At 40.5% G+C, this 23,023-nt stretch overlaps 1 protein-coding gene across 5 annotated transcripts in view; it reads left to right on the forward strand.

Annotated features, from left to right (window-relative positions):
• LOC132874445 (transmembrane protein 198-like) overlaps nucleotides 1–23,023 on the forward strand; it is a 79,577-nt gene that overhangs the window by 36,592 nt on the left and 19,962 nt on the right. For 3 of the 5 annotated variants that reach the window (XM_060910627.1, XM_060910628.1, XM_060910631.1), the window contains exons 3-5: nucleotides 15,222–15,370; nucleotides 19,527–19,649; nucleotides 22,283–22,491. In XM_060910627.1, the coding sequence (XP_060766610.1) occupies nucleotides 19,636–19,649; nucleotides 22,283–22,491 (223 nt within the window). In that variant the 5' untranslated portion in view covers nucleotides 15,222–15,370; nucleotides 19,527–19,635. The remainder of the gene's footprint in view (nucleotides 1–15,221; nucleotides 15,371–19,526; nucleotides 19,650–22,282; nucleotides 22,492–23,023) is intronic. The other 2 variants (XM_060910629.1, XM_060910630.1) reach the window with 2 other exon arrangements.

The raw sequence follows: 23,023 nt of genomic DNA on the forward strand, positions 1-23,023 counted from the left end.
TAAAAAGATGTGAGAGGCCTGTAATTTTCATCATAGGTACACTTCAACTATGAGAGACAGAATGGGGGGAAAGAATCCAGGAAATCACATTGTAGGATTTTTAATGAATTAATTGGTAAATTCCTTGGTAAAATAAGTATTTGGTCACCTACAAACAAGCAAGATTTCTGGCTCTCACAGACCTGTAACAACTTCTTTAAGAGGCTCCTCTGTCCTCCACTCGTTACCTGTATTAATGGCACCTGTTTGAACTCATCAGTATAAAAGACACCTGTCCACAACCTCAAACAGTCACACTCCAACCTCCACTATGGCCAAGACCAAGGAGCTGTCAAAGGACACCAGAAACAACATTGTAGACCTGCACCAGGCTGGGAAGACTGAATCTGCAATAGGTAAGCAGCTTGGTGTGAAGAAATCAACTGTGGGAGCAATTATTAGAAAATGGAAGACATACAAGGCCACTGATAATCTCCCTCGATCTGGGGCTCCACGCAAGATCTCACCCTGTGGGGTCAAAATGATCACAAGAACGGTGAGCAAAAATCCCAGAACCACACGGGGGGACCTAGTGAATGACCTGCAGAGAGCTGGGACCAAAGTAACAAAGGCTACCATCAGTAACACACTACGCTGCCAGGGACTCAAATCCTGCAGTGCCAGACGTGTCCCCCTGCTTAAGCCAGTACATGTCCAGGCCCTTCTGAAGTTTGCTAGAGAGCATTTGGATGATCCAGAAGAGGATTGGGAGAATGTCATATGGTCAGATGAAACCAAAATATAACTCTTTTTTTTTAAAAACTCAACTTGTCGTGTTTGGAGGTGAAAGAATGCTGAGTTGCATCCAAAGAACACCATACCTACTGTGAAGCATGGGGGTGGAAACATCATGCTTTGGGGCTGTTTTTCTGCAAAGGGACCAGGACGACTGATCCGTGTAAAGGAAAGAATGAATGGGGCCATGTATCGTGAGATTTTGAGTGAAAACCTCCTTCCATCAGCAAGGGCATTGAAGATGAAATGTGGCTGGGTCTTTCAGCATGACAATGATCCCAAACACACTGCCCGGGCAACGAAGGAGTGGGTTCGTAAGAAGCATTTCAAGGTCCTGGAGTGGCCTAGCCAGTCTCCAGATCTCAACCCCATAGAAAATCTTTGGAGGGAGTTGAAAGTTGGTGTTGCCCAGCGACAGCCCCAAAACATCACTGCTCTAGAGGAGATCTGCATGGAGGAATGGGCCAAAATACCAGCAACAGTGTGTGAAAACCTTGTGAAGACTTACAGAAAACGTTTGACCTCTGTCATTGCTAACAAAAGGTATATAACACAGTATTGAGATGAACTTTTGTTATTGACCAAATACTTATTTTCCACCATAATTTGCAAATAAATTCTTTAAAAATCAGACAATGTGATTTTCTGGATTTCTTTTCCTCATTCTGTCTCTCATAGTTGAAGTGTACCTATGATGAAAATTACAGGCCTCTCTCATCTTTTTAAGTGGGAGAACTTGCACAATTGGTGACTGACTAAATACTTTTTTGCCCCACTGTATATACCGACTCTGCTGACAGCTAAGTGAACCACTAGATGTAAAAATAACATTAAAGGAGAACTGGTCATTTTTAAACTTGCTTTATTTCTTAATTAACGTGTTATTCAATTACGTTTTCGGTTTTAGTAACCTTATATCATGACTCGTATTGGCAGCTAATTGCAATTAAATATTATACTTATCGGCCTATTCGGTTTTTAGCCATGTTGAATGTAGTTCGTTTGGTCCACGGCAGGCGTCGCTTATCCGCACGATCTTCACGAGGCTTGTGCGAGACTTCGAAACGTGAAGTGTCACCGCCACCATTTTGAAAACTGTTTCCCCAAACGAAGTATTGCACAAAAACGAGTTTAAATGACGATTACTGCCTACCTTTTTTTCAAACTTTCCTGATTGCTATCAAAACAAAAACTTCCAGCTTGATTACGTCAGCATTCAAAAGAGGGCGCGCGCGTCTTTTGGCAACGTTGGCGGATGTCGGTCACTTTGATTTCCGCTGTACGTTTTCCTTCCGTACTACGATGTCTCGCACAGGTCTCAATGCATCTTGTTTATGGCCATCGCTTTGACATATGGACTGGTATATTACATGGCATATTTCAAACACTCATAACTTGCTATTTTGTCTTCAGTTTTCCTTTAATTGACATTAGCTAGCTTACATTTTTTGGGGGTAGTTTGCAGGGTGAAATTATTGACAAAATCCCTGTTTTTGATTATTGGGTAGTTTTTAAATGTTGCCTTGTCTTGATGTTCTCTTTTGGCCAATTTTGCAAAAACAGGCTAATGCTAAACTCAAATACATTGCTGCATAATGCATCGAAAAACATAATTCAGTTTCTTAACATCAAGCTCTCTGATCACGAAAATATTATTGCAACTGGGATGGCCTCGAATACCCCTGTGCATGTCGGCCCTATTTTGAACACTGGTGGAGCTATTATACGGTCCTTCTATACCATGCCGTTCCCGGATAAAAAGGAGTTTCCGGAAATAAGCCATTCCAGATTTAAATTAAAGCATATGGAGATGAAACGACAAACGACATGTGGCTAGACTCGCGTGCGCAAAACAAGCTTCACACAAGAGGGGAAATCTGTCAGCCAGCTGTTACTCTGATTCTCAGGTGACTGTATGCACTTCCTTTAGCCCCCTGCCATACACAAACATCCGTGTGTGTATATATAAAAAAAAACACCAAAATGTGTCTGTTCCAAAATAACAATGAATATGAGACAAGCAGAGGCTCTGCAAGTTTACATATAAGAACAGTAAGTTTTGATCAGGCAGGTTTTTTTTCCCCTTTCTTTTCTTTTCTGGCTCTCTGCTGGTAAACTCAAAATGGTTATAAAATAGTTTCTCTGCAATTTGGTAACACATTGAAGTTCTTCAGACTAACCTTGTTCATTCAGGGTATGAATAATTGGAGTCAAAAGTCCAGTCGGGTCTAAAATGTTTGCTGTATATTCCTGGGACAGCTAATCTAACCATCCAGACTCTTAAGTATGTGGATTTGTACCAGTTCGCTGCTTCTTTGGGGACCTCGAGTAGCAGATGGCATTATCTTGGCGTCAGAGAACTTCTAGTTTTAAAGCAATGCTTCACAAAACGTGCCCTTAATGAGCTCATGTGCGAATGGAACATCTGATAAACCAGCAAGAGCCAGATCTCAAACCAGCAGAACGAGATGTGCAACGGATTGAGTTGCGTGTAAACACTGAGCGAATGGGGGTTGAAAAGTGTTCCTTCTCTTTTCATAAGGCTTGGTGATCTCATCCTGTCATGATCCGATTACAATAAATTCATGTTTTCCTCAAAGAATGAACAGCCAACGCCTGGCTTTAATCTCTCTGCTTCTCTGTCCCTCTTTCACTCCCTCTCCTTTAGTGTTCACTCGCTTCGTGATTTGTATTAGAATGAGGGCTGAGTAGAAAATGTGAGCCTTTTTCTGGAAATGGAGGGGAGCTCCGAGTCAGGCTCTGCTATCTCTCCAGTCTCGCGACTATTTTTTCCCCCATGACCATCTGGTTTTTATCCCTTGCTAGCAAAGGTGCTGCCATAAAGTTTGTACTAAACAATTGGGTACTTCTCAGTGGCAAGGATTTAGTTTCACAAAGTATCCAGAACTTTCAAATAAATCACATTCTTTAGTATGAGCTTTGACTCAGTATGTACCTGCATGTTCGTTTGGGCACAAAATGTAGTTGAGAATCAACATTATATTATTAAATAGCATAATGCAGGCTCTCTCTCTCTCTTTCTTTCTCTCTTGGACCAGTTCCTAGTCCCTGGCCTTGCCTTACAAAGCAAGCCGTGTGTGCCTCTATCTCTATATATGGAGGAGAATGAAGCCATTATAGGGTGATACAAAAGCTTTGATCGCCGCCCATGACCCCATCAGTTCGTTAAGCTGGATGCCTGCTGAGAAAGTGTGAAGAATGATTATGATTGGACAAGCGAACAGTGTTCAAAAAATGCTCGCCTCTCCTGCTTCCTGATTGGCTGAAAGACATAATTCACTCATATTTGAATCAGAAATGTGCAAATTTCCCTAAATTGCCTGAGCAATTGTTTCATCTTTGATTTCCAGGCAGACTCTGCAATGATTTTTTTTTTTAAATGTCAAATCCTGGACAAAAAAAGTGTCTCCTTAACACACACCGACAGTATCCTTTCCTACATGCTTGTTTAGTGTCAGAAATGGCTACCGGGGGCGTCGTGGCTCAGGTGGTTAAGGCGCTATACCATGAATGCGGGCGACCCGGGTTCGATTCCGGCCCGAGGTCATTTCCCGATCCCTTCCCGTCTCTCTCTCCCGCTCATTTCCTGTCTCTACACTGTCCTATCCAATAAAGGTGCAAAAAGCCCAAAAAAATATCTTTAAAAAAAAAAAAAAAAAAGAAATGGCTACCCAGTTGTGTTTTGTTGCTATGGTTACATCTCCTAAGGGCATTATTTCACTCTGTTTTTATTATAAACAGATCCTTCATGTGTGCTTTGTCACTGCTCTATTTTTTCCTTTGTGTGAGAACAGTGTCGGTAGGAAAAAGTGTAAAAATTGGCTTGCCTTAATTTGTTTTTCTTGTAATACTTCTCAGGATTTGATTTGGAACTGTGATTTGAATGTATTTGTATGTCGGGAAATAATGGTGCATGAAAACAAGAATCAGAAATGAGACATTTTTGGGCCTTAGTTTTTACTTCAATCTTTACTGCCTTGCAGGTAGTTTATTGGCCAACCCAAATATCATGATGCATACGGTGTGTATTTATAGAAAACGCCGTCAAGCATGATATTTGCCGTATGACCCACGCCTAGTCCCATCAACATTTCTTTAACCATTTCAGTAAAATAAGACGATTGGAGCGGATTTGTAATAAACTGTGATGATGAACAGGACTGGTCAGGCTGGAGGTCATTTCATGGAATCAAGTTGGTGTGACTTAAAGGAAAACGCCAGGATTATTTTTGACCTGGGCCCAGTTTTTCCATCTGTTTGGGTCCAAATATTTGCTACGGGCAAAAATGATTTGAAATCGGTCCAGTATTGAGTTAGAACACTGTAACCAGCAGCTGCAAAACGGCTATATGAGGTAATTCTACGGGGCAAACATCCGGGTCAAAGTAAAACGCTTGTTTTCGCCACTGACAAGCTCATAATGTTTCTAAGTGTCTGATAAGATGGAAAGGATCCCTGAAGAGATACACCTGGATTTGTTTACCTCAATAACTGTAAAGAAACTGTAGAAGATAACTTCTTACCTTTCTTTTCTTCTGGTCTCTGACGCAGCTCTCCATTCAGTGCCTGTAGTCAGTTATCACAGGGCGGCTGTTTTCTGATGTCTACAAAAGAAGTCCCACAGAATTTGCCTGAATATTTAGCTGATTCCGACAACATGAACAAGTGTCTAATAACATGGAAAGCATCCTTACGAAGAGAGACCCGTTGTCTAACATAACTGAAATCCTGCTCAAATCTCACAGGAGTTGGGTTGTTGCCTGAAGGCAACAGTGTAAACATTGAAAAGTGGAGTTAGAGTTGATGATCTACAGTGATGCTTGAAAATTTGTGAGCCCTTTAGAATTTTCTGTATTTCTGTGTAAATATGACCTAAAACAACATCAGATTTTCACACAAGTCCTAAAAGTAGATAAAGAGAACCCGGTTAAACAAACGAGACAAAAATATTATACTTGGTCATTTATTTATTGAGGAAAATGATCCAATATTACATATCTGTGAGTGGCAAAAGTATGTGAACCTTTGCTTTCAGTATCTGGTGTGACCCCCTTGTGCAGCAATAACTGCAACTAAACGTTTGCAGTAACTGTTGATCAGTCCTGCACACCGGCTTGGAGGAATTTTAGCCCATTCCTCCGTACAGAACAGCTTCAACTCTGGGATGTTGGTGGGTTTCCTCACATGAACTGCTCGCTTCAGGTCCTTCCACAATATTTCGATTGGATTAAGGTCAGGACTTTGACTTGGCCATTCCAAAACATGAACTTTATTCTTCAACCATTCTCTGGTAGAACGACTTGTGTGCTTAGGGTCGTTGTCTTGCTGCATGAGGGCAATTCCATGTAAATGTCAACCTCGCCATGCAAAAATAAAGCAGCATGTAATACATCAAAACCACTCCCAGAGATATCACCTAGGCCTGTATTTTACAGATGTGAATAAGTTGAACCAATTTGTAACCAACCTAATATGTCACTGTCAGTCTTTCTTTCTTATAATGTAAAACCCAAGCTAAAATCAACTTTGATCATGTACAATTCTGTATTATTGCCACAAGCCACAGAAATGTATGCTAAAATCCACAAAACAGCAAAACAATAGCTATCCTAAATATTATTTAAGAACTTTGATAGTTTTAGCTGATATTTACAGAGTTTTTCAAAGGCTTATGGTGGTTAAATTGCTGATTTTCTAAACATACGCCATGTCTATTTCAGACGCGTCACATCCATAACGGAATTTCGTCACATCCATAACGCTGACTTTTCCTTCCGAAACTCTGCATGAAATACAAAATATTTTAAACAAAGATTTTTTAATATTCACCTTGGACCCCTCTATCAAACGGATATCTCCATTTCGACATTAGGTTTACAATTTCACAGAGTTTGATAAAAATGTACAGTCACCCAAGAAAAGTGATACTTTTTCTGTCACATCCATAACGCATCTTTTATTGGCGTTTTCTGGCATGCCCTAGATGTACTATGGGAATTGTTCTTGTTCTATCACTTCTCCAGTATGGTACAGCCTTAAAATATGCAACACCTGTTTAAATACTGGGAGACAATAAAACATGCACTGGGTCATTTGTTGCCATTTTGAGTTCAAGTGTCACGTCCATAACGCTGGAATTGCTCGTGACCCACCTTCTCTTGAGATTTATTTTTATTTATTTATATTGATTTATTTGCACATGATAAAAGAGATTTACAAGAAAACATAAATGGAACAAAAACAGAAAACGTGCTGGGGAAGAAAAAAGCACAATGGCTTGTTCTAAGTCTTCCCCCATTTAAATTAACAACTAATTAATACAAATGTAACAAATTAGAGAATAACTATATTAACAGTCGTAAATAATAACAAAGATAATATAATAATTGGTAACAAAATTCTACATAACTGTAACTGGTATCATAACTGAAATAAATATAAACAATGTAAATTGCAGATAACAAAATATAAGTTAACGAGTGAAAATAAACGAATAAAATGTAACCTAGGATCTATACATAAAGGGAAAAAAAGTATAATTGATTGATTTCGAATGGTGAATGAATATTGTACTAATAACAGAAGCCTGGTGCATGGTGTAGTGTAATAATTTACAATTTGATCCAAGACTGAATATTTAAAGATAAAGGTCAAGTGTGGCTGGGGAATGAAAATAGGTGTTTTTTGAGATTACGTTTAAAACTAATCATGGATGTAAAACTTTTAATGTGGAGGGGGAGGTTATTCCATTCAATTACACATTTGTATTGAACACTCTTTTGACCTAGGGATGTTCGCACTAGGGGGATATGTAGTTGGTCGCTTTGTTGAGTTTGGTAAGCATGAAATTGGGAATTAAGATTTAAAAAGCTATCAAACGTGTCTGGAAGAGAATTTCTAAGAAATTGGAAAGTGAAGATATTTAGCTGAAGTCTACTGATCTCAATAATATTTAAAATCTTAAGCTTCGTAAATAGAGGTAAAGAATGGGCATAAAAACTGGATCCGGTGGCCATACGAACAAATCTTTTTTGTAGTAGTATTAGGGGCTGTAGCGTAGTTTTGTAGGCACATCCCCATACAATATTTCCGTAGGTCAGATATGGGTATATTAAGCTATTATGTATGGTGATAATGGTTTGTTGAGTGAGATGTTTGATTTTTCCCATAAGTCCAATAATTTTAGATATTTTATTACATAACATGGCTATGTGTGGTTTCCAGGTCAGTTTGTCATCTATTATTATGCCTAAGAATTTAGCTTGACACTCTTGAGAAAGGGGCATACTTTTTAGTAAGATTTTTGCATTATTTATATTGCAGGTTTTATTTTTATTACAGAAAATAAGGAAGTATGTTTTTTTTTGGCATTGACATAATTTGTTAGCCTCGAACCAGATAACTTTTTCTAATTCTTGATTAGCTAGTTTTATTAGAGTATTAAAGTTTGAGTGTGAAAGGAAAAGATTGGAGTCATCTCCAAATAAGATAAAAAAGATGATTGTGGAAGCTTGTGCAAGCTCATTGATGTAAATTAGAAATAGTAAAGGTCCTAAAATTGATCCCTGTGGTACTCCGCATTGTACTGTTTTAAGTGTAGATTTAGTGGTGTTAATTGTTATATTGTTGTCTGTCAGATAGATAAGAAGAGAACCATTTTAATGCACAGTCATTTATGCCATATCGTTTTAGTTTGCTTAGTAGAATAGAATGATTTACTGTGTCGAATGCTTTAGATAAATCGAGAAAAATCCCAATGGTGTACTCTTTGTTGTTTATAGCTGAGGAAATTTCGTCCATTAACTGAATCAGTGCCATAGAGGTGGAATAGCCCTTTCTGAAGCCATATTGGTGTTTGTATAGGATATTATTATGATGTAAATGTTTCAGAAGACGGTTATATATTAGTTTTTCGAGAACTTTAGATATACAGGGGAGGACAGATATGGGTCGATAATTGTTTATATTAAGTGGATCACTACTTTTAAAGATGGGAGTTACCTTTGCAACTTTTAGTGAGTGAGGGACAACTCCATTTTGCAAGGAAAGAGTAAGAATGTGTGTAAGAGGGGCAATGATATAGGGCAGGGAAAGTTTTAGAACTTTAGCGCTTATTTCATCATGCCCAGCAGCTGAATCTTTTAGGTTTTTGACGATGTCTGTGATTTCGGCATTAGTTGGTGGTATAAAGGTCGATAAATTAGATTCTACTTGTAAGGTAATGTACTTCAGAGGGTCCTGTGGTCCTTTTTGTATTTTGCTTTCTAGTGAAGGCCCAATATTGACCAAAAAAAATCATTGAATTCATCACATAGTTCTTCTTTATTTTCTATAGTTTTATTTCCAATTTGAATTTTGTTTGGACCGGGTGTTTTTATTTTGTTATGATTTAAGACATCATTTATCATTCTCCATGTTTGTTTTGTATTAGAAGCGGCTTCAGTAAACTTTCTGTGATGGTATACTTTCTTTGCAGTTCTAAGGAGACGATTTAGCTGATTTCGGTACTTTTTGTAGACGCTGTGGTTAAGGGGTGTAGGGTTCTTGACGTACTTAGCATAAAGTTTTTTTCTGCGTATTGATTTTAATATTCCGCTACTTAACCAAGGTTTTTTTCAAGAATGGTTGAAAATTTTTGTGTTTTTCTTAGGAAAACGTTTTTCATATAAAGATCCGTATGTTTCAAGAAACTGATTGTAAGCTTTCTCTGTGTCCGCCTCGCTAAGTATGTTGTCCCAAACTATACCTGATAGGGATTCTGTGAATTTCTGAATGTTTGTCATGTTAATGAGACGGTAAGATATTTTGTCTGTCTTCCTGGTTGGTTCCACTAAATCAGATATAAGGAATATCGGAAAGTGATCCGATATATCTGTTACCATAATCCCAGCCGTGTAGTCGATGTTAAGTGTGTTTGTGTATGTTATCAATTAAGGTAGCAGAGTGTGGGGTAATCCTGGTAGGCTTGTATACAAGAGGGAAAAAGGAGTTAGAGAAAATGTTATTAATGTGATCAATAGTAGGGGAATGCGAGGTTTTAAGTAGGTCTATGTTATAGTCTCCAAGAATGTAGCAAGTACTCTTTTCTTTGTTGATGTTATTCAGGCGTTCTGTCAATTGGTTATTAAATTGTTGAATGTCTGTATTAGGAGGACGGTATACGCAGCCAATGACTATTTTTTTTTCCCCTCATTACTATTTGAAAACAGTTCAACAAAAATGCACTGCGTGCCCGATTCATCAATTACAAATTCCAAGTCGTTTCTTTCTATATAAGATGAATCATTTCTTATGTATAGAGAAACCCCCCCCCCCCCCCCCCCCAACCTACCTTGTTCAGTCTACAGTGATGAATGCTTTTATACCCGGGTATGTTATAATTGTGGATTGTATTTTCAGTTAGCCAAGACTCTGTGAGAGCAATTACTGAGAACCTATGTTTTATAGAGTATAGGTATTCATTGAGCTGCTCGAAGTGGCACGGAAGGCTCCTTACATTTAAATGAAACAGAGAGAGAGAATTGCTTTTTCTTGATTTGCATGTATTGATCAATGAGTCAGTGTTGTAATACTGTGTGGTGCTCTTAGAAGAACTATAGTAGTTATTAAAGAAATTTAAATAACTACTATAGTTCTTTATTTAAAGATTCAGTTCATGGACAGATGTCCTGACATTGTCCTTTAGAATTCGCTGGTATAATTCAGAATTCATTGTTCCATCAATGATGGCAAGCCGTCCTGGCCCAGATGCAGCGAAACGGGCCCAAACCATGATACTACCACCACCATGTTTCACAGATGGGATAAAGTTCTTATGCTGGAATGCAGGTGTTTTCCTTTCTCCAAACATAATGCTTCTCATTTAAACCAAAAAGTTCTATTTTGGTCTCATCTGTCCACAAAACATTTTTCCAATAGCTTTCTGCCTTGTCCACGTGATCTTTAGCAAACTGCAGATGAGCAGCAATGTTCTTTTTGGAGAGCAGTGGCTTTCTCCTTGTAACCCTGCCATACCCACCATTGTTGTTCAGTGTTCTCCTGATGGTGGACTCATGAACATTAGCCAATGTGAGAGAGGCCTTCAGTTGCTTAGAAGTTACCTTGGGGTCCTTTGTGACCTCGCGACTATTACACGCCTTGCTCTTGGAGTGATCTTTGTTGGTCGACCACTCCTGGGGAGGGTAACAATGGTCTGGAATTTCCTCCATTTGTACACAATCTGTCTGACTGTGGATTGGTGGAGTCCAAACTCTTTAGAGATGGTTTTGTAACCTTTTCCAGCCTGATGAGGATCAACAACGCTTTTTCCGAGGTCCTGAGAAATCTCCTTTGTTCGCGCTATGATTCACTTCCACAAACATGTGTTGTGAAGATCAGACTTTGATAGATCCCTGTTCTTTAAATAAAACAGGGTGCCCACTCACACCTGATTGTCATCCCATTGATTGAAAACACCTGACTCTAATTTCACCTTCAAATTAACTGCTAATCCTAGAGGTTCACATACTTTTGCCACTTACAGATGTGTAGTATTGAATCATTTTCCTCAATAAATAAATGAGACAAAAATATTATACTTGGTCATTTGTTTAACTGGGTTCTCTTTATCTACTTTTAGGACTTGTGTGAAAATCTGATGTTGTTTTAGGTCATATTTATGCAGAAATATAGAAAATTCTAAAGGGTTCACAAACTTTCAAGCACCACTGTACATGCACATGTACAACTTATTGTGATCTAAAAGGTGTTTTTTGTTTATTTGTTTTGTTTAAAGATTTGTCTGCGCATTTCCAAATTGTGGCAAAACAAATGAGTCACTGCACTCTTGGTTTTCACAGACTGCCTTTGGGGGACATGCTGAAGTTGTGTTATTTGTGGTTGCTGGTTATCGTGCTCTAAAGCTGGGCATACACTGTGCGATTTTTTTTTTTTTTTTTTCCAATCGTGGTATTCAGCTGCTGCTCACACTGTATGAGTGAATCGCAGGGGTAAACAGCACGCAGCTTAAGATTCCTGTTCTCACACTATACGATCCGATGCTTGGATGCGATGCTCGAATCCGATGCTCAGGATTTCAAACAGGTTTGATTTTCATCCGATCGATCGGGAGGAGGTTGTGAGGTGTTAATCACTTGTCGTTACCCCATGTATTGAGGTATTTCACCTGACGTCACAGGGTCACGTGACGCCCCGGTGTCCACCATTTTGGACGGCAAGCTAGCTAATGTCAACAACATCGTAGCTAGTATGTTACTGTAGCAATATTTACATTCAGTCATTTGGATAACTGTTAAAACCTTTCAGTCTTAAGTTTTTCCTTTACTGGATTTACTAGTTTACTGAGCTAGCGCGCGATGGCTCCCGGCCCGGCCGGAGAGCGCGCGATGGCTCCCGGCCCGGCCGGAGAGCGCGCGATGGCTCCCGGTTTGGCCGAGCGCGCTAGCTCAGTAAACTAGTAAATACAGTAAAGGAAAAACTTGAGACTGAAAGGTTTTAACAGTCATCCAAATGACTGAACGTAAACATTGCTACAGTAACATACTAGCTACGATGTTGTTGACATTAGCTAGTGCTAACAGCTAGCTGCTAGTACACTGCTACAACACAGACACCGACCCTAATAATACAGTTCTTGGTCATTGCCTGGTAACAGCAAATTTATAACGGGCCATGTCTCAACAGACTAAGAAGTTATTTCAATGACATTTAATAACATTTTGTTTATCCTGAGGACCGAAAGTAAATGAAAATGTGAACAAACCTTAGCTGTAATAAGATGGCGACCACCGGCTCCAGGGACGACCCGCTGATGTAGGCATGTTACCCAGCCTGACACAAAATATTTGTAGGCATCCAAACTCTTATACGCTTTCAGATCAATACCTGTGTATGGCGATGGGTTTTTAACGACATAGGTATACAGATCCTGTGGGCCGAAGTCAGGTAAAGACGAGGGCTTCGTGTACTTCCATACGTCAGTGAACAATCCTGGTGGAAGCAGGTAAACATCGTTCTCTAAGCCTGCTAACCTCAATTTTTGCAAATACCTCTCCCTCTGCTCGCCCTGTAAATGCCCTACGTCGCTGGATAGTGAAGGTGTTTTCTGCATCTCGCTCCTTTTTCTTTTATGTTTTTCGTTTGTCGCCTTCCTCGCATTCAAACTGATTCGAGCCGTGCCGTCCAAAATGGCAGCATCACATGACTTGGTCACGTGAGTGAAATACCTCAATACTGCACGATTGAGCCAAAACTCGGCCCGATCTCCAAAATAGTCGCACAACTGAAAATCGTGTCAAAATCAGGCCAAAAATCGCACAGTGTATGCCCAGCATAACTCAATACTTGACTGACTTTTTTTTTTTTTCAATCATTTTTGTCCCAATTAAATATTTAGACCCAAAGAGATGGGGAAAATGGGGCACAGCTTTAAAAAAAAAAAAAAATCCCAGTTTTCCTTTAAGCCTAGTAGTGGGTGACTTAGGAGTTTTTCTTGTATTTAATGCGGTTTGATGTGAATATTTGCTGTTTAAAATTTTCCCCACACAAAGCATGTTGCCTATTTCTGAATATTTTAAACAGTATGAAGTGTGTTAAAAGCTAATACGTGTTGCAGTTAACCTTGACAACTTGCAAGTCCACCTCCTCCCTCAGTTTCCTTGCAGATATTCTGTGTTCTTCCTGCTTCAGCTTCTCCCCAATTTGGTCACCTGCCAATTCCCAACAGTCAGCTCTTCCCTAATCATGAAAGCTATCAACCAGGGAGGGGGAAGGCTAGCAATGTGCTTCCTCTGGGACACATGAAGCCAGCAAACTGCATCTTTTCAAACTGCTGATCATGCTGTGTCACAGGGCTGTGTAATACACCCGGAGGAGAGCCCTATCTACCCTCATCGGCATAAATGTGCTCACAGACGCCTTTGATTTCTTAGTGGTGCTGTGATTTGACAGGAGAAAGACAATATGCCATCCATCCCACCAAGAGAGCACGGTAGATTTTGCTCCATTGGGTTTTGGCCATAGATGGCTGTGGCATAGTCAGGATTTGAAGCTGCAAACTCCCTGCAGAGTATTAATATTTCTCTGATCAAAACCGACCTGATCCAGGTCATGAGCAAATCATTAATCCCTTTATAAGTTGGATCAGTTTTGTTTGGAGTTAGGGAAACTTTAAGCTGTGTACAGCACTGGGCTTTGTGGATTAGAGTTAGCAAATCCTGACCTAGACTACACCAGTAGAATCTGAACATGCTGACTGCAAAGTCATCTGAAATTAAAAAAAAAAAAAAATTAAATTGCGCTATGTCCCACAAGAACAATATCATGCGGATGAGCTGTGGTCATTTTGATGTGCTGAGGGTTGCTTTTCTCCATCTTGGGATCGTTTTCCTACCTCTCAACGTAAACAGTACGGCCCGACGGAAATGGCCGAATGCAAGGAGCTTTAACTAATTAGCATAACTATGGAACTGTGTCACACCAAGATGGCGACGTGCGGAAAACATCGTGACTCTGCATCGACCTCAGAGTTTTGAGTCGCAGGGATGTAATTTGTGGCTGACATTCGCGAATAGATCGGTGAAACAAAAGACGAATATATCTTTTCTGTTACTGCTTTTGTGTTATCGTTTCTTTCTGTGTAAGATCAAAACATTAGGTGTATAACTCCATACTCTCCAATCCAAGACCAGCGCTGCAAATTCCTCATCAGATTTCACGCCTGTTTCATCCTTCAGTCAATTCCAGCGGTCGACCTGTCCCTTCACGAAAATTCTTGCAGACAACCTTGTGGTTTCCATCATTTTTCTGGCGCACTTTCTAGCTTATTTGCTTTCGTATTTTCCTTTTCTTTTCTGCTGGCTTTTAGCTGGCAGGAGAGCAGAGACCACCATGTTTGCCCACGCTGACTTGTTTTGATTAAAAGTAAGTCAAACTCACCCCATGGTGATCACGTGATATTGTTGTACGCTTGCTTCGGCAATCTCCAGAATTGTAAAATGCGGGACGCTTTTTATCTCGGCAGAATACTTACAAGCAGGATGCATGGTGTGTGCGGCAGCGAAATGCCTCAATTTCAACTTCAAATCAACACGAAACTTCTCGAAACTCCAACAGCAATAGAAATGGAACGTTTTTGCCCGGAATTCAACTTTGCAGTCGGAACCTTTTTAAGTAATTTTTTCTTTGACTTGCAAGCGACGTCAAAGTTAAATAGAAACCCGGATGTCGGCCATGTTGGTGGATGTACTGTACAAATGCGGGGTCAAGCGACATTCCATACAAAACATATTCATGCATGGGCAACTCTGTTTTTCCAGTGCTTTAAGCGTTCTTTTAGCTCTGCCATACCTTTTGTGCTGCATATGGTTTTGTTCACAACAGTACTCATGACCGTGGCACGTTCCGTTGTTTTTTTTTTTTTTTTTTAGAATTCCGTCCGTGATTCGGAAAGAGGGCGAGGAAACTCCGAGGCTCAGTACGGAGAGGAGACGAGCATGGTTGAACAACATCGGCAGGGCTGATCTAACGGAGGCGAAAACCAAAACAGCTCGTGTTTACAGTAATTGTTTTATCTCAGGTGAGATTCAAAAGCTTTCTCAATAATATCATGGAAGAATTTTATTTCATGTTGCTATAAAATGAGTGTTCTCTTGTCGTGGTTCACTTGGTCGTTGTTATAATTTTAACACGTTTCGCTTCTAGGAGCGCCAGCAAAATTATACGATAGAAACAGTCCAGACTGGGCACCCACTCAGAACATGGACCATGTTTCGTCCAAGGTCGGACTTGATTCTTCGACAGCCAAACCAGATAAAACGTGATATCTGGGTACTTGATGGTCGGTAGAAGCGTTTTATCTTCAGAAAAGTCTGACTTTTTAAAATAATATGGGTCAAAACCACACACATCTATCTTCTTTGTATCGAATCTTCGCTCGACCATTCAAATCGTCGCAATACTGAGAAAATTCAGCATTGTTTACAGACGCTTTCAGCGGCTACCATCCTCGTTGTTTTGTATATCCACCATCATGACGGATGCTCATGACGTAGCACGTCTCGATCACGTGGTTGCAAGTCATCTATCGGCAGTACAGACCTAATGAGGAGGGGTGGGAGCATTGCTGTCTTGTGGAACAAAGTAACTTTGTGTGTGAGATGGATATTTAAAAAAAAAAAAAAGTGTTTGGAGATGTATTCCCCCCCAGAACAGTTTGTCATCTCTTTCCTAACTCCCCAACATGTATATTTGCTTGAAAAATTTTCAATTTGTAAAACATATTACCAAAGGATGACTATGCCCATAAGCAACAGTTGGCAGACAAGTCATAAGTGTGTGCGTGCTCATGTGTGTGCTGAATCTCACACATGAGGTCCTCTGGGCCGAAGTCAGTATTCAAGGCCGAGGTCACGGTATTTCACCATACGGACCGATTTTTTTTTTTTTTTTTGGAGGGGGCGGCATGGTGGTGTAGTGGTTAGCACGGTTGCCTCACAGCAAAAAGGTTCCAGGTTCGAACCCAGCGGCCGGTGAGGGCCTTTCTGTGTGGAGTTTGCATGTTCTCCCCGTGTCTGCGTGGGTTTCCTCCGGGTGCTCCGGTTTCCCCCACGATCCAAAGACATGCAGTTAGGTTAACGTGGGGCGGACTTGGGCTGAGGTGCCCTTGAGCAAGGTACCTGACCCCTGACTGCTCCCCGGGCGCTCTGGTGTGGCTGCCCACCGCTCTGGGTGTGTGTGTGTGTGTGTGTTCACTGCTTCAGATGGGTTAAATGCAGAGGATGAATTTCACTGTGCTTGAAGTGTGCATGTGACAAATAAAGGTTTCTTCTTCCAAATCTCATGAGGAAAGTGGAGTGATGTGCGTCAGTTTTGCTGAGAGCAGCTGGGTGAGCACAAGAAAGTGCAGTTATACGTTTGTCACCAAACATTTAAATAATAATTAGGCAGTGATGTTTGTGACTTCTGACCAGAGGTGGACTTCAGGACTGGGATCCTGTGGGCCCCAACCAAAAAAAAAGTTGCACGAGCTGCAGTTTTTACTTTTATGTGGGTGGTCAGATCTGAATCTTGACGGGGGGGAAAAAAGGCCACGTTCATTTACATGGAAGGATAGTGGGCACTGTGTGGAACATTTACAGTATTTAGTTTGTTCTGTGTTGCTTGTGCGCCGTATATAAATGGGAGGGAAAGGGCAATTGTTCATGAGAATGTGAATGCACGACATGACTGTCAGCAAGTACAGTGCACGCACAATTTATATAGAGACGGATATTTTAGTAGTTCTGCAGTGCATAAACTTCTCATTTAATGTACTTGGATTTCATTAAGTACATTTAATGTACTTGGATTTCAGGGGTGCAGAACCATAGACACTGGTCCATAGAGTTGGGGGGGAAAGAGTGATGTTTAGATGAGTTGTCCATCATCTCCAGAGGGTGAGTGCATGTGTCACAACACAGCGTACCGTACAGGCCTGAAAGCATGCCCCCTACAGTGAGGGGGTTCACTGACTCTGTGGAAGGCAAACATTTGCATGCTTTGGGTCGTGGTTTGTCTCCTTAGAGTGAGGATGGAAAATACTTGCGACTGATCGCATTTATGAAGCATTTTTATTATGATCGGAGTGGTCCCTTCCAGGAAAACTCTGCCCCCATCCACAGGGAACAAGAATGCACTGATGATGAAAATGGTATAAATCATATACTATGGCCAGTGCAGTCACTGGATCTCAGCCTCACTGAATATCTGCAAGATTTTGGATTGGTGTGTGCTGCTGGTGCTGGAGAGAGTTGTTTAACAGCAGTTGAGGGAATTTTTTGTGTTCTTCCCTCGTATCTGGTCTTTTCGCACAAACCTAAAGTCGTTCTGCACCCTGACGATGCCCGAGTGTCAAGTGTTTGTGTAAAAATAAGCTCAATCACACACACCCCACCTAGACTTTGGGAGCATTTTCCTGCCTATAAAATCCATCAGTGGTCACAATTTTTATTTGTTTGTTTGAAATTTAAATTTATTTATTAATTTCCCCTCCCAAAAAATAAAAAAATTTCCTTGTTTTTGTGTGACATTTTTTGTTTGCTTTCATTCACTAAGAAAAGTCATCTTTTTAGACAGCAAGAATCACGTTGCTGTGGCAGTGGGATTGTTCATTACCTCTCCCAGGACGGAGTCCACCAGGGGGCGAGGTATTGTTTTCGGTGGGGTTTGTTTTTTGTTAATGATATTACGGGAAAACAGCTGGACGAAACTTTCAGGATAGCTGGGCGTTGGTCTCCAATAGAACCTCCAGCATTTGGGGGTCATTGGGTCAAGGATTTTGTGGCTACTGCTTCATATAGAGTAGGTAGCCACTATGTCATCATGCTGTAAGAGTGTAACAATTGCATGTACGGTGTGTTCTGATTTGGCTGAGAGCAGCAGAGAATCAGAACCAGAACCATGTTTGTTAGCCAAGTATGTTCACACGCAAGGTCAAGGTCCAAATCGTTTTTTCGTGGTATCTTCCTTCATATTCATCATAAGTTCTACTGGATGAGGTTTGTTTTGCTTGGTAACACTTGTTAGTATCTGTGTCAATGCTGCATATGCGTTATCTAGCTAAGTGAGATTTAAACTTCATGAAAGTGAAGTCTGTTGATTTGTGGATTTTGTTGCCTGTAAAAATCACATGGTTGCAGATAATTTCTGATTTAGATTTTTAGAATTAGAAGCCTTTATTTGTCACATACAGACCTGGAGCTGAACTAGTGTGCTGTGTGTTAAATTGTTTGGAGGGAGGATTGGTGATTAACATACAGGCTTCATCAAACATGGCACAGTGGCGAAATACAATCGCTCGTATTAAATTGGAGTCTCGGCAACTTCCATTAAAAAAAAATCCATCAAACATCTTTAAAGGATATGGGACATGAAACATAAATGCACGCTATATCAGTTTCTTTCCATTAAAAATATGAAATTATTGCATCAACAAATACAAAATTATCTATTAAATTCAGCAAAATCGTTATATTCGCGATGATTATATGGCATTTCTGCTCGAGCGCCGATATGCATATTTTACAACCGGAAGAGCCGCTGTCACGTGATCATACGTCACAAAAACTTTCGGGTACAGCACAAGCGGGTAGATGAATATGGAGAAGTGTGAATCGTGATGATGACGAATGCGACAAAATAGTTTTTGTGTCTTGGATGACAAGAAAATTGTTTCGTTTTTAGAGTGTTTAACGTACATTGAACATCATGGTGTATTGCGACCTCCCAGTCAGTCAGACGTGCTGTCACTCCTGTTAGCAATGTAGCTAGGCTCAGCATGGCCAATGGTATTTTTTGGGGCTGTAGTTGGATGTGACCAGACTCTTCCACGTTTTTCCTGTTTAAGAGTCCGAGATGAAAACATTCAAAATGGCGAAACGAGTCAGAATTATGATAATCAATAATTGATACACCCAAAATTATAATACTAATCCTTACCGCATGAGGCCCATGGTAAAACCACACTTCCAGGAGGGGCTGCCGTCTGCCTCCCAAGCCGGCCGAGAGCGCTCCTCGTCGGGCACGGCCAGGCGTGACATGACCAGTGACATGAAACAAAGTTCAGTTACACAAATTGAAACGTGGCGATTTTCTATGCTATGGAAAGTCGGCACTATGACAGGCGTACTAACACCTTCTGCGCGCTTCGACAGCGCATTGATACCTTCACTCGGAGTTGTACCATTATTTTTTAGACAGGGCGGACGGACCAGGGCATTCGCCCGCCTGGCCGTGCCCGACGAGGAGCGCTCTCGGCCGGCTTGGGAGGCAGACGGCAGCCCCTCCTGGAAGTGTGGTTTTACCATGGGCCTCATGCGGTAAGGATTAGTATTATAATTTTGGGTGTATCAATTATTGATTATCATAATTCTGACTCGTTTCGCCATTTTGAATGTTTTCATCTCGGACTCTGGAAGCATTGTATCTCAATCTTGAAAAATATCAGAAAAAAAAAAACTAGCTTGCAACGGACTTTAGCTAGATCTATGATGAACTTTCAATGTATGATACAAAAATAATACTTCTTTCAACAGATCATTAGCCTTTGAGCAGAATTGTTTTTAACTTACCAGGAAGTGTTATCGAGCCGACCGCTTTCAGTTTCATGGGGATTGAATGAACTCTCACTCTCAGAATCATCTGACCCGTCAGAGTAAAGACAAGATCCATGTTCATGTGAATTTCCAGCTATCGGTTCGAATTGATAGGGTCTAACTTCACATCTCTGTGAAACATCGGGAATGTCACTGTCGATGGTGTCCATTTCGGTAACCTGTTTACATTAGATTCCCAAGCGCTGGCTCCTTGGAAAGTTTTTGTGATGTCACGGGTCACGTGACCGCTTAGCTAATTAACGAATCATTGTTTTACGCTGATGTATAAAAAAGTTGAATAATGTGGTGATTTTCACATTTTTGACACCCTGCAGTGATTTAGATGGCATTTCTTATGTCCTTTATACATAATTATACCCAGAAAAAAATCCATGTCCCATGTCCTTTAAACATGATCAGTAGTCGAGCTGGGCAATATGGCCTAAAAAAAAATCTTTTGATTTTTTTTTTTACAAAAAATCCGATTTTCGATTTTAATAGATTTTTTTCCCCCCTACTAAAAATCAAACTACAGATGACAAAGAAATGGTTCAAAACAAGTTTTACCTTTATTTTGTTTTCACTTAAATTTCCCCTTTGGGGTTAAAGTGCAACCAGAAACCAAAAAGAAGCCAAAAGACAAGTTTGTAGATGAGAACATCGCAATAGCATCTGTGATTGCCTTCCACCGCGCCCCATTCTTATCATCAGGCACACAGTTCGAAAACGTGTCCGGGACGGTTGCTTGCTTTACTTTGGATGGTGTGCTAGTGCTGCGGCTGTTTTCATTCCGCTGGGAGCAGCACTTCTCCCACTCCGCTGCAGGCTTCTGTTTAAGGGGTTGGAATAAATTTGTTGTGCTGCTTCCTTTGGAAACAACCGTTTTCAAACACGCCTTACAACGAGGACTTGTTTGGTCTGCGACTCTGCGTCCGACACCGTAAAACTGAACCAATTCCAGATCACGGAGGAAGTTACTCCTTTCTTGGGCACAAGTTGCACCTTTCCCCCAATCGTTGCCATGTTGTTTGTGTGTGTCTATGGCAAGTGCGTGGGAGGAGGGCTATAGTGTCAGTGCCCGAGCCGTCCCTGCTGCCCGATCCGTTCTGCACATGCGCAGAGGGGAGCGTCGGTGGCAGAAGTTAAAACTGAGAGAAAACCGATTTTCATAAAAACACATCGTCCTTAACTGTAAATTCGAATTAATCAATAAAATCGATTTATCGCCCAGCTCTAATCCGTTGGTATTTATAATAAAGATTTAAATGTTCTTTGAACTTGTGAGAAATGACCATTTGTTGTGGCGGCCCAACGCTTTTCAGTGACCTTTAAAGTTTGTGTTCAACTCATTTTAAATTATTATTTGGGTGTTTAAAAAAAAAAAAATTTTTTTTTTTTGTTTTTTTTTTAATACTTACCCCAGACAAACAGAAATTCAAGCTCATGTTATATAAAACAGAAGGTGAAGAGACCAGAGGTTACTTTCCCGGGGGTGAAAAGTGACATTCAAATGAAGACGTACTTTATAGCATGAACTTTGTTTGAGATTTGTTTGAGTTTCTTTACCCAGTTGTTCCCTGAGGTTCTAGCTCATGGCAGGTCAAGGACACTTCACTTAAAACCGACGTTCTCTTATTCTGTGTTAAAGTGATTGAGGGTTGTTGTTTTTTTTTTGCACTTGCAAATGTAAGAATTGCTATAACTGTCAAAGTGGCAGAATCGCACCTGTTTAGACACGGAACATAAAATGTGAAATGAGCTTTACATTTTAATGTTGGCAGACACTGTTCACAAAAATGCAGTAGTTAATAAATGTTTTGCAGTTGAATATGAATTATTAGAGATAAGTTGCCTGTCTTCAATAGACTGAGATGTTCAGGGCTTATCTTTGAGTGCTTTGTAAATGAAGGTAGCTCGGTTGCTTGTGACGGCATTGTGGTGCGTGATGGGTAATCCATGTATGGATGTAGGAGAGAAATGCGTTATCTGGTGCTATTGTTTAGAGTCGACTCCCTCTGACTCATCAGCTATCTGGAACTGGCCAGGGTGCAGAGTCAGCAAGTGTGTTCTCAAATTGCTTTTGGTAAAATGACACCAGGTTCTGCAAACCACAGTTGTGTGTGGGGTGTGTGTGTGGGGGAACAAGTTTTAAAATACCACAATGTTTGAAAAGTTTCCAAATGGAACTTTTCAGGTGTTTTTGACTGAATATTACACCCTAATGTTGGGATATCCCAACAATTTAGTGTGCCAACAAGCTGGAAAAATCAGGGCAACTGAATAGTGACGGTCCTTTTGACAGCTGTGTGTGTGTGTGTGTGTACAAGCCAGACTAACAAAATACTTTTTGTCTTCAGTCCCGATGACTTCAGGACCATAACTGAACTTTTGCTTCATTGTGGACGCCCTTCTCCTGTGAAAATGGACGGGCTTGTCTCTGATGAGACGGCGAAAGGCCCAGGAGAGCTGGATCCGTGTCTGTTGGAAATAGACAGGAAGTATGAAATTGTCCCTGCTGTTATCGCCTCCACATGCTGCCTCTTTGGAATTATCTACTGCTTCTTTGGTAAGTTGCGATTAAAAATAATTGTCATTTTTTAAGGTTTTTGAAAGTGCTACTGAAATCTGTTTAAAGGGATTCACACTTAAAGGAGAACTGAAGTCATTTTTAAACTTGCTTTATTTCTTCATTAAAGTGTTATTCAATTACGTTTTCGGTTTTAGTAACCTTATATCGTGACTCGTATTGGCAACTAATTGCAATTAAATATTATACTTATCAGCCTATTCGGTTTTTAGCCGTGTTGAATTTAGTTCGCTTGGTCCACGGTAGGCGTCACTTGTCCTTGCGATCTTCGCGAGACTTCGAAACGTGAAGTGTCAGTGCCGCCATTTTGAAAACTGTTTTCCAAACGAAGTATTGCACAAAAACGAGTTTAAATGACGATTACTGCCTACTTTTTTCAAACTTTCCTGATCGCTATCAAAACAGTCAAAACTTCCGGCTTGATTACATCAGCATTCGAAAGAGGGGCACGCTCGTCTTTTGACAACGTTGGCCACTTTGATTTCTGCTGTACGTTTTACTTCCGTCCTAC

The sequence above is a fragment of the Neoarius graeffei genome, chromosome 26 (genome assembly GCF_027579695.1).
Source record: "Neoarius graeffei isolate fNeoGra1 chromosome 26, fNeoGra1.pri, whole genome shotgun sequence".
Lineage (NCBI taxonomy): Eukaryota > Metazoa > Chordata > Actinopteri > Siluriformes > Ariidae > Neoarius > Neoarius graeffei.